Source organism: Pantherophis guttatus, chromosome 6 (assembly GCF_059756535.1).
Source record: "Pantherophis guttatus breed Tessera chromosome 6, ASM5975653v1, whole genome shotgun sequence".
Classification (NCBI taxonomy): domain Eukaryota; kingdom Metazoa; phylum Chordata; class Lepidosauria; order Squamata; family Colubridae; genus Pantherophis; species Pantherophis guttatus.
The window spans coordinates 5602875-5622006 of record NC_142068.1 but is presented as its reverse complement, the minus strand read 5'-3'; the positions used below and the strand labels follow the sequence as shown (position 1 = coordinate 5622006).

Genomic DNA, 19132 nt, shown 5'->3' with positions numbered 1-19132 from the left:
TTGGGGACCGGTAGGAAATCACTGGTATTTCAAAGCAATGAAACAAATAGTTAAATATTGTTTTATAACCATTTGTCTTCCATTTTTTTAATGTGAACAAAATAGATTCCTTCCTCTACAAAGGTCTTCGGAATATCAAGTTGGATATGAAATTTTAAGATATTGCATTCAAATTACAAAGGCATTTGTATATGCAGGTAGTCCTCGACTTACAACCACAATTGGGGCCAGAATTTCCATTGTTAACCAAGGTGGTTATTGAGGTGTGCCAGATTTTACAACCGTTTTTTGTCACAGTTGTTAAGCGAATCATTGCAGTTAAGTGAATCGTGGTTATTAAGTGAATCCGGCTTCCCCAATTCAATTTGCATGTCAGAAGCCTGGATAGGTCGCAAATGTCGATCACATGACTGCGGGATGCTCCACCTGTCGTAAATAACATGTTGGTTGCCAAGGGCTCAAATTTTGTTCATGTGATCATTGGGATGCTAGCAATGCTCGTAATTGCAAGGACGGGTGGTAAGTCACATTTTTCAATTTTTCTGTTGTAATTTGAACACTTGCTAAACAAATGGTTGTAATTTGAGGACTACCTGTATCCAAATTACGTATTTTGTGTTGAGAGGAGCAGTTTTGTTTTCCTTTTCTGGTTCTGTTTGAATTGATTTTTGTTGCTGTGTTCCTCTTTTATTTTTAGTGTTCTGTTGACTGCTATGTATTTAAAGAGAGTAATGAGAGTCATTTGATACGCACTGCAGTGCATTAGCACATTGTGTTCGCTTGGACTTCTTGCTAAGGGTGGAATGACCCCGCTGACTCCTTCCCTTCCCTGGCCAGTTGCAGCCATAGACAACTGTTAACGTACCGGTAGTCTTTGCCATACGACCACAATTGAACCCAAAATATTTGTTGTGAAGAGAAACATTCGTTAAGTGAATTTTGCCCCAATTTACGATCTTTCTTGCCACAGTTGTTAAGTGAATTGCTGCAGTTGTTAAGTTAGTAACACGGTCGTTAAATGAATCTGGCTTTCCCATTGACTTGGCTTGTCAGAAGGTCACAAAAAGTGATCAAATGACCCTGCGACACTGCAACCGTCATAAATATGAATCAGTTGCCAAGCATCCTTATGTTGATCATGTGATCGTGGGGTTGCTGCAATGGTCGTAAGTGTGAAGAATGGTCATAAGCCACTTTTTTCAGTGCTGTTTTAACTTTGAATGGTCACTAAATGAACTGTCAAGGACTTCTATTTAGTGCCTAAACACGGATACACTTGCTTATTGTCAGCCTTTGAATGGGTTGTTTATGAATGGATGCCTCTGGAAGTAATGGTGGGCATTGCATGATACACTATTATTCATTTAATGACTGTTCACAGTTACAGCAGCACTGAAAAAGTGACTTATCACCATTTTCCAGACTTAGAATCATTGCAACATTTGCACAGCCAGGTGATCAAAAATCAGATGCTTGTTCTGCCCCAGCTACGGATCCCAAAGAACGCAGCACATACAAAGTCCGTTCAAACCTTAGTTTGCTAAATAAACCAGTGTTTTACAACAACGGCTGTTAATTAACTGCATTAACAGCCGCCAAGAATTCAAAGAATAATAACTGAAAACTTACTGTGGTTGGCAGAATGCCCAGAAGCAATTTGCAGGAAGCTGATAAGATAAGCAAGACAAGACACAAAGGTATGTGAACGAAGTTGTTCCCTGCAAATTGCTTCAGTCGGCCTTCCTCCTTAAGAATAGGCTAAGGGAGTGGCCAATTAGCCCCAAGCCTTACTCTTGAGGAGACCTCCTCCTGAAGAGCCACTCCTGCCTTTTGGCAACTCTGTGCACCTGTGCATCGAGAAGAGGCTCCTCCTCTTCGTCCTCTTCACTTAAGGGAGCTTCTGGAGGTTCTGAAGGCCTTGGCTGAATCCCTACCTCTGGCACCACATCTTCTCCAGCCTCCTCATTGTCCGACTCAAGTGCCAGCTGCACAGGCTGCTGGTGCAGCACCACACCAGCCTCCTCGCTGTCGGAATCAGCTATTAGCTGCACAGGCCACTGACGGGCCACAACAATGCGTGATAACTGGCTCATATTTAGGATGGGGTCATGCGGAAGCTAGATTCACTTAACAACCGTGTTCCTAAGTTAATTGCAGAGATTCGCTGAAGAACCGTGGCAAGAAAGGTCATAAAATGGGGCAAAACTCACTTGTCAACTGTCTCGCTTAGCAAGAGAAATTTCACGATCAGTTGTGGTCGTAAGTCGAGAACTACGTGTACTATGGCCTAAACTAACCAGAGCCAGCTATTTGCCAGCTGAAGGAAAGACTGGCAGAGACACATAATCCTAGGTTATCTAAGGACAAGTTTGCCCTTTTTGTGTTGTGAAACTATTTTCAGCACAATGAAATATTTATCTTGGCTGTTCAAGGCTTGGCTGACTCTGATTATTTATTAGTTAATTTGGTTTAAAATGGGATTTTGTTGTACATGTTTTTAACTTGTCCTTCTCCAGAAGGACTTAAAAACTAAGTCCTTCTGGAGAAGGGCGGCATATAAATACATGAACTAAATAATCTTCTGGAACGTTGGGCACGCAGCAGAGATACGCTGGAGCAACAATTTTACCTCAGATTAGTTCTGATAATATTCGGCAGCTGCATTTTCATGTATTTATTTATGCAAAGATGGCTGTTCTACGTGACTTCAAAAAACTCAAGTCACAAGTTTGATAAAGGAAAAGTTCAAATCGATTCCTTTGGCAATCAGCTTGCTTGAGGGCAAGAAGACTGAGGAAATCTCCACAGTATTTTGCTATCCATTTAGTGCATTTTTTCTTTCAAAGAGACATTGGCTGCTGGTCATCTGAGGGGGGGAAAAACACTTTATGCTCAGGGCTGCAGGAAACAATACCCTCATCCATTAATATTATGTATAATAATTGGATTTTGTTTAATGTTTATTAAATAATTGGGTGGTAAATAGCATTACTTTCTTGTGGTGCTTTGTCATGTACTAATTTTTCTTCTCCTTTTGCTGATCCAATCCAGGGGAAACTTGTTGGGATATGTGGCAGCGTGGGGAGTGGGAAAACCTCACTCATTTCAGCCATTTTGGGACAGGTGAGATACCACTGGTCTTTTAAAAACCTATTTTTCTAAGTTGTTGGTTCTTCTTTCTTTTGTTATCCCATTGACTGTGACAAAAATGTTACGCTCATTGACCATCTTTTTCTGGATTGAATTTTCCTGTCCAGTGAAATCAGGAAGAGACATTGCGACCGGAGTGTCTTTTGGGTTCTCAGGACTTGATAGAAAATGACATTTAAAAAAAATCTACTTTAGATTTGTTGTTATCCTTTTGTTAAAGTGGACAGCAAATCAGTTTGCTTTCCTCCCCCCCCCCCCCGTGCTGTTTGGCAGGCATAACCGATTGCATTCCGTTGTGAAATTCTCCCTTCTTCCAAGACTTGATAGCACAGAGAAGTTACCTTCCCTTTAAATTGTAAAGACCAGATTGCAAAGGGGTTTCCAGCAGTTTCCAGCATCTGGTAGCAACATTATTTAAAATTCTACTGTCTTAGTGTGCACAGTTACACCTGGCATGTGACCAGCCCGCCTACTCTACTCTAGGAGAGGCTTTATTTATGAAGAACACTTATATGGCTTCCCAACTCCCTTGTGGTGACTCCAGGTCTTTTACAGAAATAAAAACCCCAAAACAAAATCCAAGAAAGTCTCATTCCCCCTGGTGACAACAATAAAACCAACCCCTTGATTGGCTCCCCTATCACCCTTGGGTCCAAAATTGTGTCTTCGGGGCCTTTTGAAAGAGTATCAAGTTGGAGGCCAGGCTTCTTTCCACAGGGATGACGTTCCTCAAGGAGGGAGCCACCATGGAGAAGGCCTTTCTTCCTGGTCCCACTAGATGGACCTTCTTAAGAGAAGGGACCCATAACATACCCTGGCCCTCCTCTCCGGTGTGTTGAGTAGATGTAACTGATCCTTCAAACAACCTGGTCCCAAGCCATGACTTCTTGCTTTCTTGCGAGTCATTCACACAAGTGTGGGAGCATCAACCGAAGGCTCAGGTGGCTCATCCATTGCTATCCCTCATCTTGATTGGGGAAGTCTCTGTCCAGGCAGAGGAGGTGCCTGATAGTACCATATACAGGGAACTGGATGTCTTCTTGGCCTGTGGTGCAAGTTTTAGAGCATCTCCAAGCTTGCTCTTTGGGCTGAGACAGGGCTTCACCAATCATTTCTTTGAAGGAAGGCCATGTGCAGGAGACAATATGTAGGCTTTATTTGTGACGGCCTCCTTCAGTGGAACAACCTATCCCCAGATATCTAATCCTCCACCGTTTTATTGGGCTTAGAGTGGGCTGTAAAGATGAGGCTTTGCAAGAATGTCTTCCGGGATGTGACAGTTTGGCCTATCTCCAGAAGTGGGAGGTGGGTGAGGGAAAGAAGAGTCTTGAGAGGGAGGGGCGGGAATTTAGAAGACTTTGAGGGGTCCTTGGTGCTCTCTGAGCTTGGTTGTTTTCTTGCGGATGTTTTTTTAGCACTTCATTATTAGTTTGGTAATGAAACAAGAAGACAACCTAGCTCAGAGAGCACCAAGGAGCCCTCTGAGCTACAAATATTCTCCTTTATTGATGATAAGGCTTGTATCCAGGGGTGAAATCCAGCAGGTTCTGACAGGTTCTGGAGAACTGGTAGCGGAAATTTTGAGCAGTTCGGAGAACCGGCAAATACCACCTCTGGCTGGCCCCAGAATGGGGTGGGAATGGAGATTTTGTAATATCCTTCACCCAAGAGTGGGGAGGGAATGGGGATTTTGCAGTATCCTTCCCCTGGAGTAGGGAGGGAATGGAGATTTTGCAGTATCCTTCCCCTGCCACGCCCACCAAGCCCCACCAAGCCACGCCCACAGAACCGGTAGTAAAAAAAATTGGATTTCACCACTGCTCGTATCCTTTGTTGATAAGGCAGTATCTTTGACAGGCCTGTTGCTGTTGTTTCAGATGACATTATTGGAAGGCAGCATTGCTGTGGATGGCAACTTTGCTTATGTGGCCCAACAGGCCTGGATTCTAAATTCCACGCTTAGAGACAACATCCTTTTTGGGAAGGAGCTTGAAGAAGAAAGGTCAGTCTGCTGGGGTTTCTCTCGGGATACAGGTGGGGAAAGGCTGATGGGTGGAGGCTAGTCCTGAACCGGCCTCGCAGCTGTTCTGGTTGGATAGTTTACAACTGGTAACAAGCCTGTGATTTCCTGTCCGCACTTCCCTTACTGTGGGAAGTAATCTTCATTGGTTGCACTGAAATAAAACATTGGTCCAGGCCAGGGGTGAAATGCTCCCGGTTCGGACTGGATCGCCCGATCCGGTAGCGATGGGAGGCGGGTGGTTCGGAGAACCGGTAGTAAAAATCCCTGCCCTCCCCCCCCATGCCCAGCTGAGCCACGCGATCATCAGAGACTTTTTTTTTTTTACTTTTAAAAGCATTTTTTCTACAACCTCTTCGGCCGAAAAAATGCTTTTAAAAGCCTCTGATGATCCCAGCTGAGCCACGCGATCATCAGAGACCTTTTTTTTTTTACTTTTAAAAGCATTTTTTCTACAACCTCTTTGGCCGAAAAAATGCTTTTAAAAGTAAAAAAAAAAAAAGCCTCTGATGATCGCGTGGCTCAGCTGGGATCATCAGAGGCTTTTAAAAGCATTTTATGGCCGAAGAGGTTCTGGAAAAAAAAAAATGCCTTTAAAAGCCTCTGGCGATCCCAGCTGAGTTGCCTGATCGTCAGAGGCTTCTAAAAGCACTTTTTCCTGCAACCTCTTAAGGTTGTAGTAAAAATGCTTTTAAAAGTAAAAAAAAAAAAAGTTGGCCACACCCACCCAGTCACATTACCCCCTCCCCCACCAAGCCACGCCCACAGAACCGGTAGTAACAAATTTTACATTTCACCATTGGTCCAGGCCTTTTATAACACAAAGCTATGATTTAGTATTAAGTACATGAGACTTAGGGGTATGATAGCTCAGTGGTTACAAACGCTGAACCTGTCCACTGGAAAGCTGACAGCCTGGGTTCGAGCCCCGAGCCTCCAGGACGGGGTGAGCTCCTGTTCCTTGCCCCAGCTCCTGCCCACCTAGCAATTTGAAAGCATGCAAATGCGAATAGATAAGTAGGTACCACTTCAGTGGGAAGATAACAATGTTCCGTGCACCTTGGTGTATAATCATGCTGGCCACATGACCACGGAAGTGTCTTCGGACAACACTGGTTCCCTCAACTAAGAAACAGGGATGAGCACTGCCCTTTAGAGTCGGACACAACTGGCAGGGGAATCCTTTACCTTTACGTGAGACCTGGTGAGCTTGAACTGAGCACTGGAGCCACATATCTTCCGTTCTTCCCAACTGGGAGAAAGTCTTTAAACCCCGGTTTTCCCTAACCCCTGGCTTATTATTTCACTACATCACAGGAGTTGTGGTTTTAGCCTGCTTACTAAGCCAGAACCTCTTCACAAAATGGAGAGTGCTTTTCAAACATTATTTTTTGGGCACAGATAAGAACTTGGTAGGAATCACTGAAAAATCAGTGAGAAATAATGTAGTGTAGAGGTATTGGATTGGGAGCAAGGAAATTGAGGGTGAAGTGGACTCTGAACAGGGTGGATAAAAATCAATGACTTTTTTTAAAAAATCAAAAAAATCAGATTTTTTAAAATTTAAATTGGATTTTTTTAATTTAAATTGGATTTTTTTTATTTTTATCGAATTTATTTTAATAAAAAACTTTTGGGGTAAAAATCTATCGTAAGATAGTTTTCTATTTAAGATACATAAATAATTTAGTTTATTCAGCATGAAACGGAGCTGAGTTATGTAGCATGAGGCTGTATATTCGGCAACACTGGGACTATTGGTGAGTCAACAGTGGGTCAAAGGAGTAGCAGAGATGACAGCTGCTCTTTAAAAATTATGATTTAAATCGAGTTGATTTAAATCAAGCCTTTTTACTAGTGATTTAATCATGATTTAAATTGTGATTTAAATCAGCTCGATTTAAATCAAATCCACCCTGACTCTGAACCACAGAAACCCCTGACTGTGGCTCAGTCATTCTCTCTCAGCCCAGCCTGCCTTGCAGAATTGTTGCCATGTTTAATATAAGCCCCTAAGAAATAAAAAGAGTAAATATTAAATTAGAATCCAATGAGAAAGAGTTTGGTGCGATAGTTAAGACAACTGGCTAGAAACCATGAGACTGTTGAGTTCCAGGCCTCTTTTGGGTGACCTTGGCCAGTCCCTCTCCCTCAGCCTAGAAAGAAGGTAAGGGCAAGCTTCTTGAAAAAGTTTTGCCAAGAGAAACTGCAGAGAGCTGTCCAGGCAGTCGGCAGGAGATGACATTAACACACACCCCCACACAAAAGTCAGAGTGAAACTTGGCAGGAATTTTCCTCTCCGGCCACTTAAAGTGGATGGAGGAGAAATGCACGTTATACAAAATTATAATACAGCATTATGTAAGAGCCAGCCTGATATTACATCATCGAAAATGCAACTGATGTTACAAGTCAGTTTTGAGCCAATCACTGTCTTTGTTGCCCATTGTTGTGCTCGCCAGTCATGTATCTATTTCAAAGCAATTAGTTAATTGGCCTAACAGTCACAATTCAACCTGGGGCAAAACCAGATAAATTTCTAAATGTCCCAATCGGGCTGACATGTGTCTGAGATAGATTTCCTAAATATGTCTTTCTTTAAACAGACCCTGGGAAAATGCTATGGGGGCAGACTTAGTCCCAATTAACTTGGAAGGGGTCTGTTCACTGCTTTTTAAAAATACGTATAGCCATCTATACATATACATATATATATATATATTTAGGTACAATATGGTGTTGAATGATTGCTGTCTCCGACCTGATCTGGCTATCCTGCCAAATGGGGATCTGACTGAGGTAAGAACCTTGCTTGAATGCATCAGCTGCCCAATTCTAGGAGACCCCTCTGTAGAGGGAAAATGTCTGACAGGCTTAGGGGTTGATAAACAGCTTTGCTTGTTAACTTCATTACACCTTAACTACTCAATATGTAATCAGACTCTAAAATATGAGACCTGTTTACCTTGCCATGTCATTAATGGTTTCATGTGTTAATGTGGGGCAGGAAAGACCAAGTCCACACGTGAAGGCCCAATGAAATTAACGTCTAGCTAGTCATACCTGTGTGCTGAAATCTTCTCAACTAATGGTCAGTACCTGCTTGGAGTCAAATAAGAGTCAAGGGAATTCAAGGGAAGTTAATTCCCTTGACTCTTATTTGACTCCAAGCAGGTAGTGACCATTAGTTGAGAAGATTTTAGCACACAGGCATGACTAACTATACATTAATTTAATTGGACCTTCACGTGTGGATTTGGTCTTTCCTGCCCCACATTAACACACGAAACCATTAATGACATGGCAAGGTAAACAGGTCTAATTGGTTTGTGGCTATGTAGGGATTCTAGACTGATCCCTCTTTTAACGCCACCCCCAGGTTTTGCCACTCTTTCTCTTAGAGTTATTTCACAAAATAATAATTAGGGCATGTCCTGTTGCACTTTGAGGAGAGGAATCTCAAAATTAAGTGCTTTGTCAACTGCTGTGTGTGAGAGATGGCTGATTTCCAAATTCGTAAATAAATTATGTTTCTCTTGATACAAAAAGGTAGGTACCTTAAATGAGGGGTGAGTTTGGTAAGGTATTTACTGCTAAGGAAAGATTATTTTCTGGAAAGAGCAGGTTCTGTTTGTTGTTTCAAGTTGAATTCAATTGATGGAAATATTATAAAGCACTTTTTGAATGGCAGCACCCAAATTGTACAATTTTCTCCCAAAGAAGCAAGGGCCAACTCCATCTTTGGAGATTTTGGGTAGTAAAAAACATTCCTGCCCTAAATGTGTTTGAAATCTTCATTTTATTCCTTTCTGCTTTTTTAGAAGGGTGGTTTCCATTTCATTTGCTAATTTCTTAGGGTCAGAAGGTAGTCGAAGAGACTTTCTAATAATTGGTCAAATACTACTGAATGTTGCCTTGGATGCACTTCTTGCTTCTCATTTCAGTTGAATTGCAAAATTATGTAACTGCATTGAAATGAGTTGGATGCCCATCCAGTGATTATAGTTGCTGTTTTTTAAATAGGCATCTGCTGTTTCTGTCAATTATATTTTATGTTTCTGTTGTTTTCAAATATATTTGTCTCAAAAATTCCCTAAACACACATTCCTTAAGTAAACAATAGGTTACAGTGCTAGATAGTTTGATTCTGTAGGAGTTTTAGCTTTGAATCTTTGCTATCAAATTCAGTAAATGGTTTCCGGTAAGTTACAGCTATTTGAATTCTGCTGAATTATTGGAATCCTGCTTTGAGTTTTGGACAAAGGACAGAATTGATAAATAAGGAATGAAGAAGGTCTACTGTGCCTTAACCGATGGCCAAACAAATATTTGAACAAGGCATGTTTTATTTAGATTGGTGACCGGGGTGCAAACTTGAGTGGGGGGCAGCGCCAACGGATCAGCCTTGCCCGTGCGCTGTACAGCCACAAGAGCATTTTCATCCTCGATGATCCTTTGAGTGCCTTGGATGCCCATGTTGGAAACCACATCTTCAACAGTGCAATCCGGAAGCACCTGAAGTCCAAAACAGTTCTTTTCATCACACACCAGCTCCAGGTACGCTGAGAGTGTCCAGAGTAACTCTTAATTTAATCAACCTCATTGGGTTTCAACCTCACAGAAGAAATAAAAATACAGAGGATTTTAGCCTAAGTGTATTTGAGAGTCAACAGCAGCCAAGAGTGAGAAGGAAAAGCAAGCAATTTGTTAACTGATATATAAAAGTGTATATCCCGCATTTTCACTTCGTACAGGTAGTCCTCCACTTACAGCTATTCATTTAGTGACCATTTGAAGTTACGACACTGATAAAAAGTGACTTACAATCAGTTTTCATACTTATGACTGTTACAGCATCCCCATGGTCATGTGATCAAAATTTGAATGCTTTCCAACTGGCATCTATTTATGACAGTTGCAGTGTCCTGGAGTACTGTGATCACCATTTTTAACCTTCCCAGCTGGCTTCTGACAAGCAAAGTCAGTGAGGGAAACTAGATTTGCTTTATCCCCAATGATTCACTTGACAACTGTGGCAAGAAAGGTTGTAAAATGGGGCTGTACTCATTTAATGACTGCCTTGCTTAGTGGAAATTCTGGGCTCAATTGTGGTTGTACGTTGAAGTCTACCTGTATGGACGGCTTATATCCAAATTACTATGGGGTGGAAATAATTTTTCCACGTGAAGAGAGGTTACAGGACTGGGTGCTTCCATGTTTAGACAAATCTAATGGCTTATTTAAGAGGCCTGAGATTCTCTGCTAAAGAGACAGAAAGCTGGCCCAAGATAAATTGAAGCAATCATTGCTTCTGCACATAATCAAATGTGTGATTAATCTCATCTGCCTTACAGGGTTGTGATAGTGACTAGTGTAAAGAAAAATGAAAATGGAGGGAATTTAGGAAGAGGAAATATCATGGCTCATGAGACTTTTTTTTTTTTTTTTAAATTTGATTTATATGCCGCCCTTCTCCGGAGACTCAGGGCGGCTTACAATGCATTAAGCAATAGCCTTCATTCTTTTGTATATATTTATACAAAGTCAGCTTATTGCCCCCACAAACTGGGTCCTCATTTCACCTACCTTAGAAAGGATGGAAGGCTGAGTCAACCTTGAGCCTTGGAGAGATTCGAACCAGCAGAAATTGCAGGCAGCTGTGTTAATGACAGGGTGCACTAAACCACTGTACTGTCAAGACTTGCATGATGAATGGGTGGCAAATGAACAAATGAATAGAAACGGAGAAAACTGACGGCAGAAGAAGACTTACTGGCCTCTTGAGTCTGCCCTTTGAGAGTTTTTTTTCCTGTTTTCTTTTATTTATTTATGAATTTTTAATTTATTTTTATTTTTTTAAATTTTTGGTCGAATGATCTCTCCACCTCACCATGAGTGTTCCTCTTCTTTTTTATTAGTATCTTGTGGATTGCGATGAGGTGATTTTCATGAAGGAAGGTTGCATCACTGAGAGGGGTAGCCATGAAGACTTGATGAATCTGAACGGCGACTATGCAGCCATCTTCAATAGCTTGCAGCTGGGAGAAACGCCACACATTGAGGTATTTATTTCGGTGCTACGGTTCTTGCCCTAAGGAAAAATAAAGTCGTGTGTAAATTATCCTAAAGACCAAATAACTTATTATTTGTTACAAGCCATTCATGTAATAGCAAAATTATTGTGTCAGCTTGTAATATGTCTTCTGAACCACGTAGGTCTCCACATACTAGGACAATCTGCCAAGATGAAGGCTGGGTAAACTTCTGACTTCTGTGAATCACCAGCCAGATTCCTGATATTAATCTCAATAAAGGAGAATATTCGTAGCTCAGGGTTGACATGAGGTGCTCTCTGAGCTTGGTTGTTTTCTTGCAGATGTTTTCAGATGTTTCATTACCCAACCTAGATAACATCATCAGACTGATGTTACCTAGTTTGGGTAATGATATTGACTTCTTTGTTTTACTCCTTTACTTAGTTCCTGCTGTCGTGCACCTCGCAGTACAAATTTACAATAAACAACTACTTAAGAGCCTTGGTAGTACAGTGGTTTAAAGCACCCTGTTATTAACACAGCTGCCTGCAATTACTGCAGGTTCGAATCTTACCAGGCTCAAGGTTGACTCAGCCTTCCATCCTTTCTAAGGTAGGTTAAATGAGGACCCAGTTTGTGGGGGCAATAAGATGACTTTGTATAAAAATATAGAAAAGGATGAAGGCTATTGCTTAACGCATTGTAAGCTGCCCTGAGTCTCCAGAGAAGGGCGGCATATAAATCAAATTTAAAAATATATATATATATATATAACATGATTCATGTTTCTACTTGGTGGCTGGCAGAAAGAGGGAAGTTTCTATTGACGTCAGTCTTTAAAATGGTGGTTAGAATAACAGAATAATAGAGTTGGAATGGACCTTGGAAGTCTTCTAGTCCAGGGGTGGGCAATTGTGACCCTTTTCCAACCTGTGGACTTCAACTCCCAGAATTCCACAGGGAGTTGAAGTCCACAGGTTGTAAAAGAGCCACAATTGCCCACCCCTGTTCTAGTCCAACCCCCTGCTCAAGCGAGAGACCCATTATATCATTTCAGAGAAATGGTTGTCCAATCCTAGCATACAGGTCCCAGTGGTGGGATTCAAAATTTTTTATTACTGGTTCTGTGGGCATGGCATGGCTTGGTGGGCGTGGCAGGGGAAGGTTACTGCAAAATCCCCATTTCCTCCTGATCAGCTGGGACTCGGGAGGCAGAGAATAGATGGGGGTGGGGCCAGTCAGAGGTGGTATTTACCGGTTCTCCGAACTACTCAAAATTTCCGCTACTGGTTCTCCAGAGCTGGTCAGAACCTGAAGAAGAAACACCTAGCATATGGGACATCCCTTTATGGAGACTTTAACCAGGGCTTTTTTTCCCTTTCCTGGGCGAACGTGCTTATGATATTTTCCTTGCAAAGGTGAGGTAGGCTGAATCTGATTTACCTCCTGACTCTTTTTGCAGGTTAACCTAAAGAAGACTGCAAACAGTTCATTGAAAAGACTCCCAGAGAAAGGCACCAAGACGGGATCTGTGAAGAAAGAGAAAGTAGTTAAGAAGGAAGAAGGTACAGCTTGTCATCCAAAAAAAATACAAATTTAACTCCTACCCAACTTGTGTGCATGCAGGTATTCTGTTAACAAGGCCTTAGGTTCCAGATGATCTTCGTGGGTCTAAGCTTACATTAGTTCTTGCCTTTCCTTTAGCCACAAAGACCAGTGCTAATTTTGAAATGGCGTGCATTTTTGTCTTCAAGTTGAGCAAAGTAATCTAGGCAAGAGTTTAGGATAATTTAAGTCACGTGTAGGAAAATTTAACCAGAGTTTAATTCTAGCCTATTTACAGATTTTGGTTGGCTACATTTGAATGCTGCCTAGGTACCTAAAATGTTCTCAGGGAACTTTGCATAATACAGGTAGTCCTCAACTTACAACGGTTCAATTAGTGATCATTCAAAGTTATAACGGCACTGAAAAAAGTGACTTATGACCGTTTTTCACACTTATGAACCACTGTAGCATCCCCATAGTCATGTGATCAAAATGCAGATGCTTGGCTCATATTTATGACGGCTGCAGTGTCCCGGGGTCATACCCTTTTGCAACCTTCTAACAAGCAAAGTCAATGGGGAATCCAGATTCACTTAACAACCATGTTATTAATTGAACAACTGCAGTGATCCACTTAACAACTGTGGCAAGAAAGGTCATAAAATGGGGCAAAACTCACTTAACGAATGTCTCGCTTAGCAATAAAAATGTTGGGCTCAATTGAGGTCGTCAGTCAAGGACTACCTGTCATTATTTAGCTGTGTACAGGTAGTCTTCGACTTACAATCATTCATTTAATGATTATTCAAAGTTACAACGGCATTGAAAAAAGTGACTTATGATGGGTTTTCACACTTGCAACTGTTGGAGCATCCCCGTGGCCATATGATCAAAATTTGGGCACCTGGCATTGTATTTATGATGGTGTCACTGTCCCAAAGTCATATGATCATCATTTGGGACCTTCCCAGCTGGCTTCCGACATGCAGAGTCAATGGGAGAAGCCAGATTTATTTAGTGACCACATGATTCACCTAACAACTGCAGTGACTGTGGCAAGAAGGGTTGTAAAATGGGAACAAAGCTCTTTTAGCAACTGGCTTGCTTAGCAGTGGAAATTTTGGTCCTAAGTCGAGGAATACCTGTATTTAGTATAGATTGGATTTGTTGAATTCTCTCTGCTTAACCTCCTCCTCTGCCCATCCCTGTGCTTTAGTTCAGCTGATGCAGATGGAAGAGAAAGGCAAAGGCTCTGTCCCCTGGTCCGTTTATTGGGTCTACATCCAAGCAGCTGGAGGCCCCGTCGCTTTCCTGACCATCATGACGCTCTTCATATTGAATGTGGGCAGTACGGCCTTCAGCAACTGGTGGCTGAGCTACTGGATCAAGGAAGGCAGTGGGGTAAGAGCAACCAGTATCTTCGAATTTATTTATTACTTTGATTCCTATAGCTGTCCACCTCAGTAAAAGACTCCAGGTGGCTTACAATTCAAAACATATACAGTGGGACCTCAGTACTCGGCTGTTTCAAAATTCGTCGAATTTGGTACTCGACGCATTTTGACGTGAAAATGTTGTCCCGGTACTCCTCATTGGTTTGGCACTTGATGTGGGGAACAGCCGCAGAGGGCGGATAGGAAATCGGCCATGCGGGGAAGGTTGCTGACATAAGAAAAGGGATATATAGGAAGCCCTTCCTGGCGGAAACAGAGGGTCACATGGGAAGTCACATGGTTTGTTTGGTACTCGTCCTTTTTAGTACACATTGCACCTCCTGGAACCAATTAAGGATAAGTACTGATACCACAAGGGACATGGTGGCTCAGTGGCTAAGACGCTGAGCTTGTCAATCAAAAGGTCAACAGTTCAGCGATTCCAATCCTGAGTGCCGCGTAACGGGGTGAGCTCCCGTTACTTGTCCCAGCTTCTGCCAACCTAGCAGTTTTAAAGCATGTAAAAAATGCAGGTAGTAAAATAGGGACCACCTTTGGCAGGAAGGTAACAGCGTTCCGTGCGCCTTTGGCGTTGAGTCATGCCGGACACATGACCACGGAGACGTCTTCGGACAGCACTGGCTCTTTGGCTTTGAAACGGAGATGATCACCGCCCCCTAGAGTCAGGAACGACTTGCACATATGTGCGAGGGGAACCTTTACCTTTACCGGTACCGCTATATTACTATTAAAAATTCAAACATTTAAACCAATAAAACAGTAAAAAAAAACCATTAAGATCAGTAAGAAAACATTAAAGTATCTAATTCGAAGTACACACAGGAGTAAGACATCTGGCCCGTTAAGACTATAGCCAGTGGGAGGGGCCCTTGGCGCATGTGGCTTCCCAGGCTCGGGAGCACAGCCATGTTTACGAAAGGCGAACAGGGTCGGGATAATCCCAATCTCCGAAGGGAGGATGTTCCATAGAGCAGGGGCTGCTGCAGAAAAAGAGTGGCTCTTGGTTTAAGGGAAGTTCCAAGATCATTGTTCTGTTTGTAAATAAGGAAGCAAATAATATTGATATTATTATTATTATTCACGTGTGTTAACTGTCATTCAACAAAGAGAAAAGAGCCTTGGTTCTAGCCCTTAGCTGCCAGCTGCCTGCAATTACTGCGAGTTCAGATCTCACCAGGCTCAAGGTTGACTCAGCCTTCCATCCTTCCGAGGGAGGTAAAATGAGGACCCGGATTGTGGGGGCAATAAGCTGACTTTGTATAAAAAAGAACACTGCTTGGGGGGGCCAAAAACCCTACTAAGCAGGTATATACAAAAGTATGAAGGCTATTGCTTAACGCATTGTAAGCCGCCCTGAGTCTCCAGAGAAGGGCGGCATATAAATCGAACCAATAAATAAATAAATAATAAACAAACAAACAGTGCAAAAGTTAACAGTATGCCCAAGCTAGTATTCTGGTTCTAATGATTCTGATATTCTGGAGCTAGTAATCAGTGGAACAACTTGCCTCCAGAAGTTGTGGGTGCCCCAACACTTGAGGTTTTTAAGAAGAGATTGGACAATCATTTGTCTGAAATGGTACCAGTAGTCCTCAACTTAAAACAGTTCGTTTAGTGACCGTTTGACATTACAACGGCACTGAAAAAGTAACTTATGACCATTTTAAACACTTGCAATCGTTTGCAGCATCCCCATGGTCACTTGATCAAAATTGAGACACTTGGCAACTGACTCATACTTATGACAGCTGCATTGTCCCCAGGCCTCCTACCTTCTAACAAGCTAAGTCAATGAAGGAAACCAGATTCACTTAACTTGTTACTAATTTAATAACTGCATCACTTAAGAGCTGTATCAAGAAAGGTCATTAAAAAGGGGCAAAACTCACAATGTCTCACTTAGCAACAGAAATTTTGGGCTCAGTTGTGATTGTACGTTGAGGACACCTGTGTAGGGTTTTCTGCTTCAGCAGGTGGTAGGACTAGAAGACTTTCAGGATCCCTTCCCGCTGTTATTCTGGTTCAGTGCACATCAGTGAACATCAGGACAAAAAAGCCTATAAGTGAATGCTTTACAGGCAGTTCTCGATTTACGACTGCTCATTTAACAAGGGAAGTTACAGTGTCTTAAGGCCTTGTACTCACATTTACAATTGTTACACCACCACTGAGGTCTCATGGTCACAATTCTGATGCTTGGCAGCCAATTCGTGTTTTATGACAGGTTGTAGAATCTTGAGATCATGTGATCACGAATTGTGATCTTTTTTGCTGATTTCTGGCAAAAGGCATTGGGGAAGTTGGATTTGTATAACAACTGCGCAATTTGCTCAGTGACCAAGTGATTCATTTAATGACTGCCATAAGCAGTGTCCAACTTGATTTACAACTACAACAACTTACAACAAAATTCTGGCCCCAATTGTGCTCATAAATCAAGGACCATCTGTAAAGATTTCTCTTTGTGATCCAAAAAAACCCCCCTTCCTAAGAAAACTGAGAGTACTGCGTAACAGACCCAGTAAATTTTATTGACTAATTAAATGTTCCCTGACCAAACAGGCAAAGCCCAGTGGTAGAAATTTCCTCGTCATTATTGCTTAAAGCAATCTTTCAGAAATTTTTTTTCCCTTGCTATTTTGCAAGGGCTATTTTGCTTTGCAAATCATTCGAACAAACACCCAAGATGAAAGCTAAGCTTCCTTTTTATAGCCCTGGTAATAGGTTGCGTCCTCAGCTGGAAGATGGCCTGAACAGTAAGGCCATCTGCACATCGCCTGTAGAATATGCTGGTATCATGTGGTCTGGTCACATTTACACGGGGACAATTAGTGTGTGCCATGCTGTGCACAGGAACAGTGTGTACCATGTTGTTCACTTAAACAGTCACATTCATTTTCTGCACAAGGCAGTGGGCTCTTGACGATCTGTTTTTATTTATCTCTGCAACTTGATGCCCCCACCTCCTCATCCCTGTCATGATGTCTTCATTCCAACTGAACAAATAAACATGAATAGGTGTCAGGAAAAGTAGGTTGCACAGGAATGTTAGTAATGTTACAAATGTGTAGCAAACTTTACTGCTGCTCAGCGTGACAGAGTTTTCTTTGCATTTACAGCATGTTTTGACCTTCAAAACATGCTGTAAATGTTGTAATATTTGCATCAACCTTGTAAGATAGGGCAATATTATAGTCACATTTATTTATTTATTCGATTTCTGTGGCCGCCCATCTCTTGTCAATGACTCTGGGCAGCTTACTGTTCATAAAATATATTACCATTAAAAATTTAAAAAGCATTTTAAACAAACAAGAAAAAGCTTTATTAAGCGAATCTGCTTTTCCTATTTTATTTTATTTTTTTAATATGATTTATATGCCGCCCTTCTCCGGAGACTCAGGGTGGCTTACAGTGCGTTAAGCAATAGTCTTCATCCTTTTGTATATTTATACAAAGTCAGCTTATTGCCCCCACAAACTGGGTCCTCATTTCACCTACCTTAGAAAGGATGGAAGGCTGAGTCAACCTTGAGCCTTGGCGAGATTCGAACCTGCAGTAATTGCAGGCAGCTGGTCTTAATAACAGGGTGCTTTAGACCACTGTACTACCAAGGAGTTTTGCCCCTTTTTATGACCTTAATAAAGCCGGGTTGGCTTAGGAAGAAATTTTTTAAATTTTTAAATGTTTAATTGGTTTGTGGTTTTTTAAATTTTGGGCCAAATTTATATAGATTTTAATTGTTTTTAATATTTGTATTTCATGTTTTTAATTCTGGCTGTGCACCGCCCTGAGTCCTCAGGGAGAAGGGCGGTATATAAATTGAAAATAAATAAATAAATAAAAATAAATAAATAAATATACAAATATAAAAAAACCCAATAAAATCCCTTTAAAAACCCCCAAAAGACTTTGCTTGTGAGAAGGTCACAAAAGGAGATCATGTGATCCCGAGACACTGCAATCCTCATAAATATGAGTCAGTTGCCAAGCGCCTAAATTTTTGATCCGATAACCCTGGGGATTCTGCAGTGGTTGTGTGAAAAGCAGCCGTAAGTCACTTTTTTTCAGTTTTGTTGTAACTTCGAACGTTCACTAAACAAATGGTTGTAAGCCAAGGACCACCTCTATTCAGGCAAAATCATGAACAAGGTATGTGAGGATTCCTTAGCTGTATCTATGAACTGGGCCAATGTGTATCCCATTTCTATCTTAATCGTGAAACTCACTTTTTTTTTTTTTAAACAAACTCAGAACACTACTTTGTTGTTGGGGAATGAAACCGTGGTGAGCGACAGTATGAAGGATAACCCTCATATGCGTTACTATGCTGGCATTTATGCACTCTCCATGGGAGTCATGCTGATTCTGAAGGCGGTTCGTGGCATTGCCTTTGTCAAGGTAGGTGTAAGGCCCGGCCTCTCCCTCTTATTCAAGAAAGTAAAGGCTCTTGAAACTTGGCATTTCAAAAGAAACCTTTTATTGAATAGAGGTGATAGCAGGGCAAAAAAGAAAGCAGGCTCTGAGGGGCCCTCAGACCGTACAGTTAGAATAAAGGAATTGGAAACCCCTCCCAACAGTCCAGTGTGGATTCAGCCAATCCACAGGTGCGAAGATGTTATTGCTCTGAGAAAATGATAAGGGAATTTTCTCAGGGTCATCCTCTGCTGGCTCTCGAGCAATGCATCCCACGTGGCCCTCCCTCTCCTTACATTCCCCAAAAAGTGCAGAAAATGCCAGGGCGCTTAGGTGCCAGGCTAAAGGTTATAAATCAATATATTGCAGGATACAGGATACATAGAAAAGAAAGTAATAAGTAAAGAAGGTAATTAAAAATCCCCTTCCCCTGAAGAATGGCAGAATACACAGATCTGACAGTAGGTATTTGTGTAAAGAGGAGAGAACGACACAGTCCCAGGCTGCAT

General features: G+C 41.8%; 1 protein-coding gene and 1 long non-coding RNA gene across 5 annotated transcripts in view; one reads left to right on the top strand and one right to left on the bottom strand.

Annotated features, from left to right (window-relative positions):
- Nucleotides 1-19132, top strand: part of ABCC5 (ATP binding cassette subfamily C member 5) — a 76459-nt gene that overhangs the window by 40131 nt on the left and 17196 nt on the right. For all 4 annotated transcript variants that reach the window (XM_060684962.2, XM_060684961.2, XM_087872055.1 and 1 more), the window contains 8 exons: nt 3052-3123; nt 5028-5152; nt 7897-7969; nt 9524-9727; nt 11089-11232; nt 12668-12770; nt 13970-14154; nt 18462-18608. In XM_060684962.2, coding sequence (XP_060540945.2) covers nt 3052-3123; nt 5028-5152; nt 7897-7969; nt 9524-9727; nt 11089-11232; nt 12668-12770; nt 13970-14154; nt 18462-18608 — 1053 coding nt within the window. The remainder of the gene's footprint in view (nt 1-3051; nt 3124-5027; nt 5153-7896; nt 7970-9523; nt 9728-11088; nt 11233-12667; nt 12771-13969; nt 14155-18461; nt 18609-19132) is intronic.
- Nucleotides 11065-12738, bottom strand: LOC117656336 (uncharacterized). The gene is made up of 2 exons (XR_004588934.2): nt 12649-12738; nt 11065-11261 (listed from the first exon to the last, which is right to left on the bottom strand). It is a non-coding gene; the product is annotated as an uncharacterized LOC117656336 (long non-coding RNA).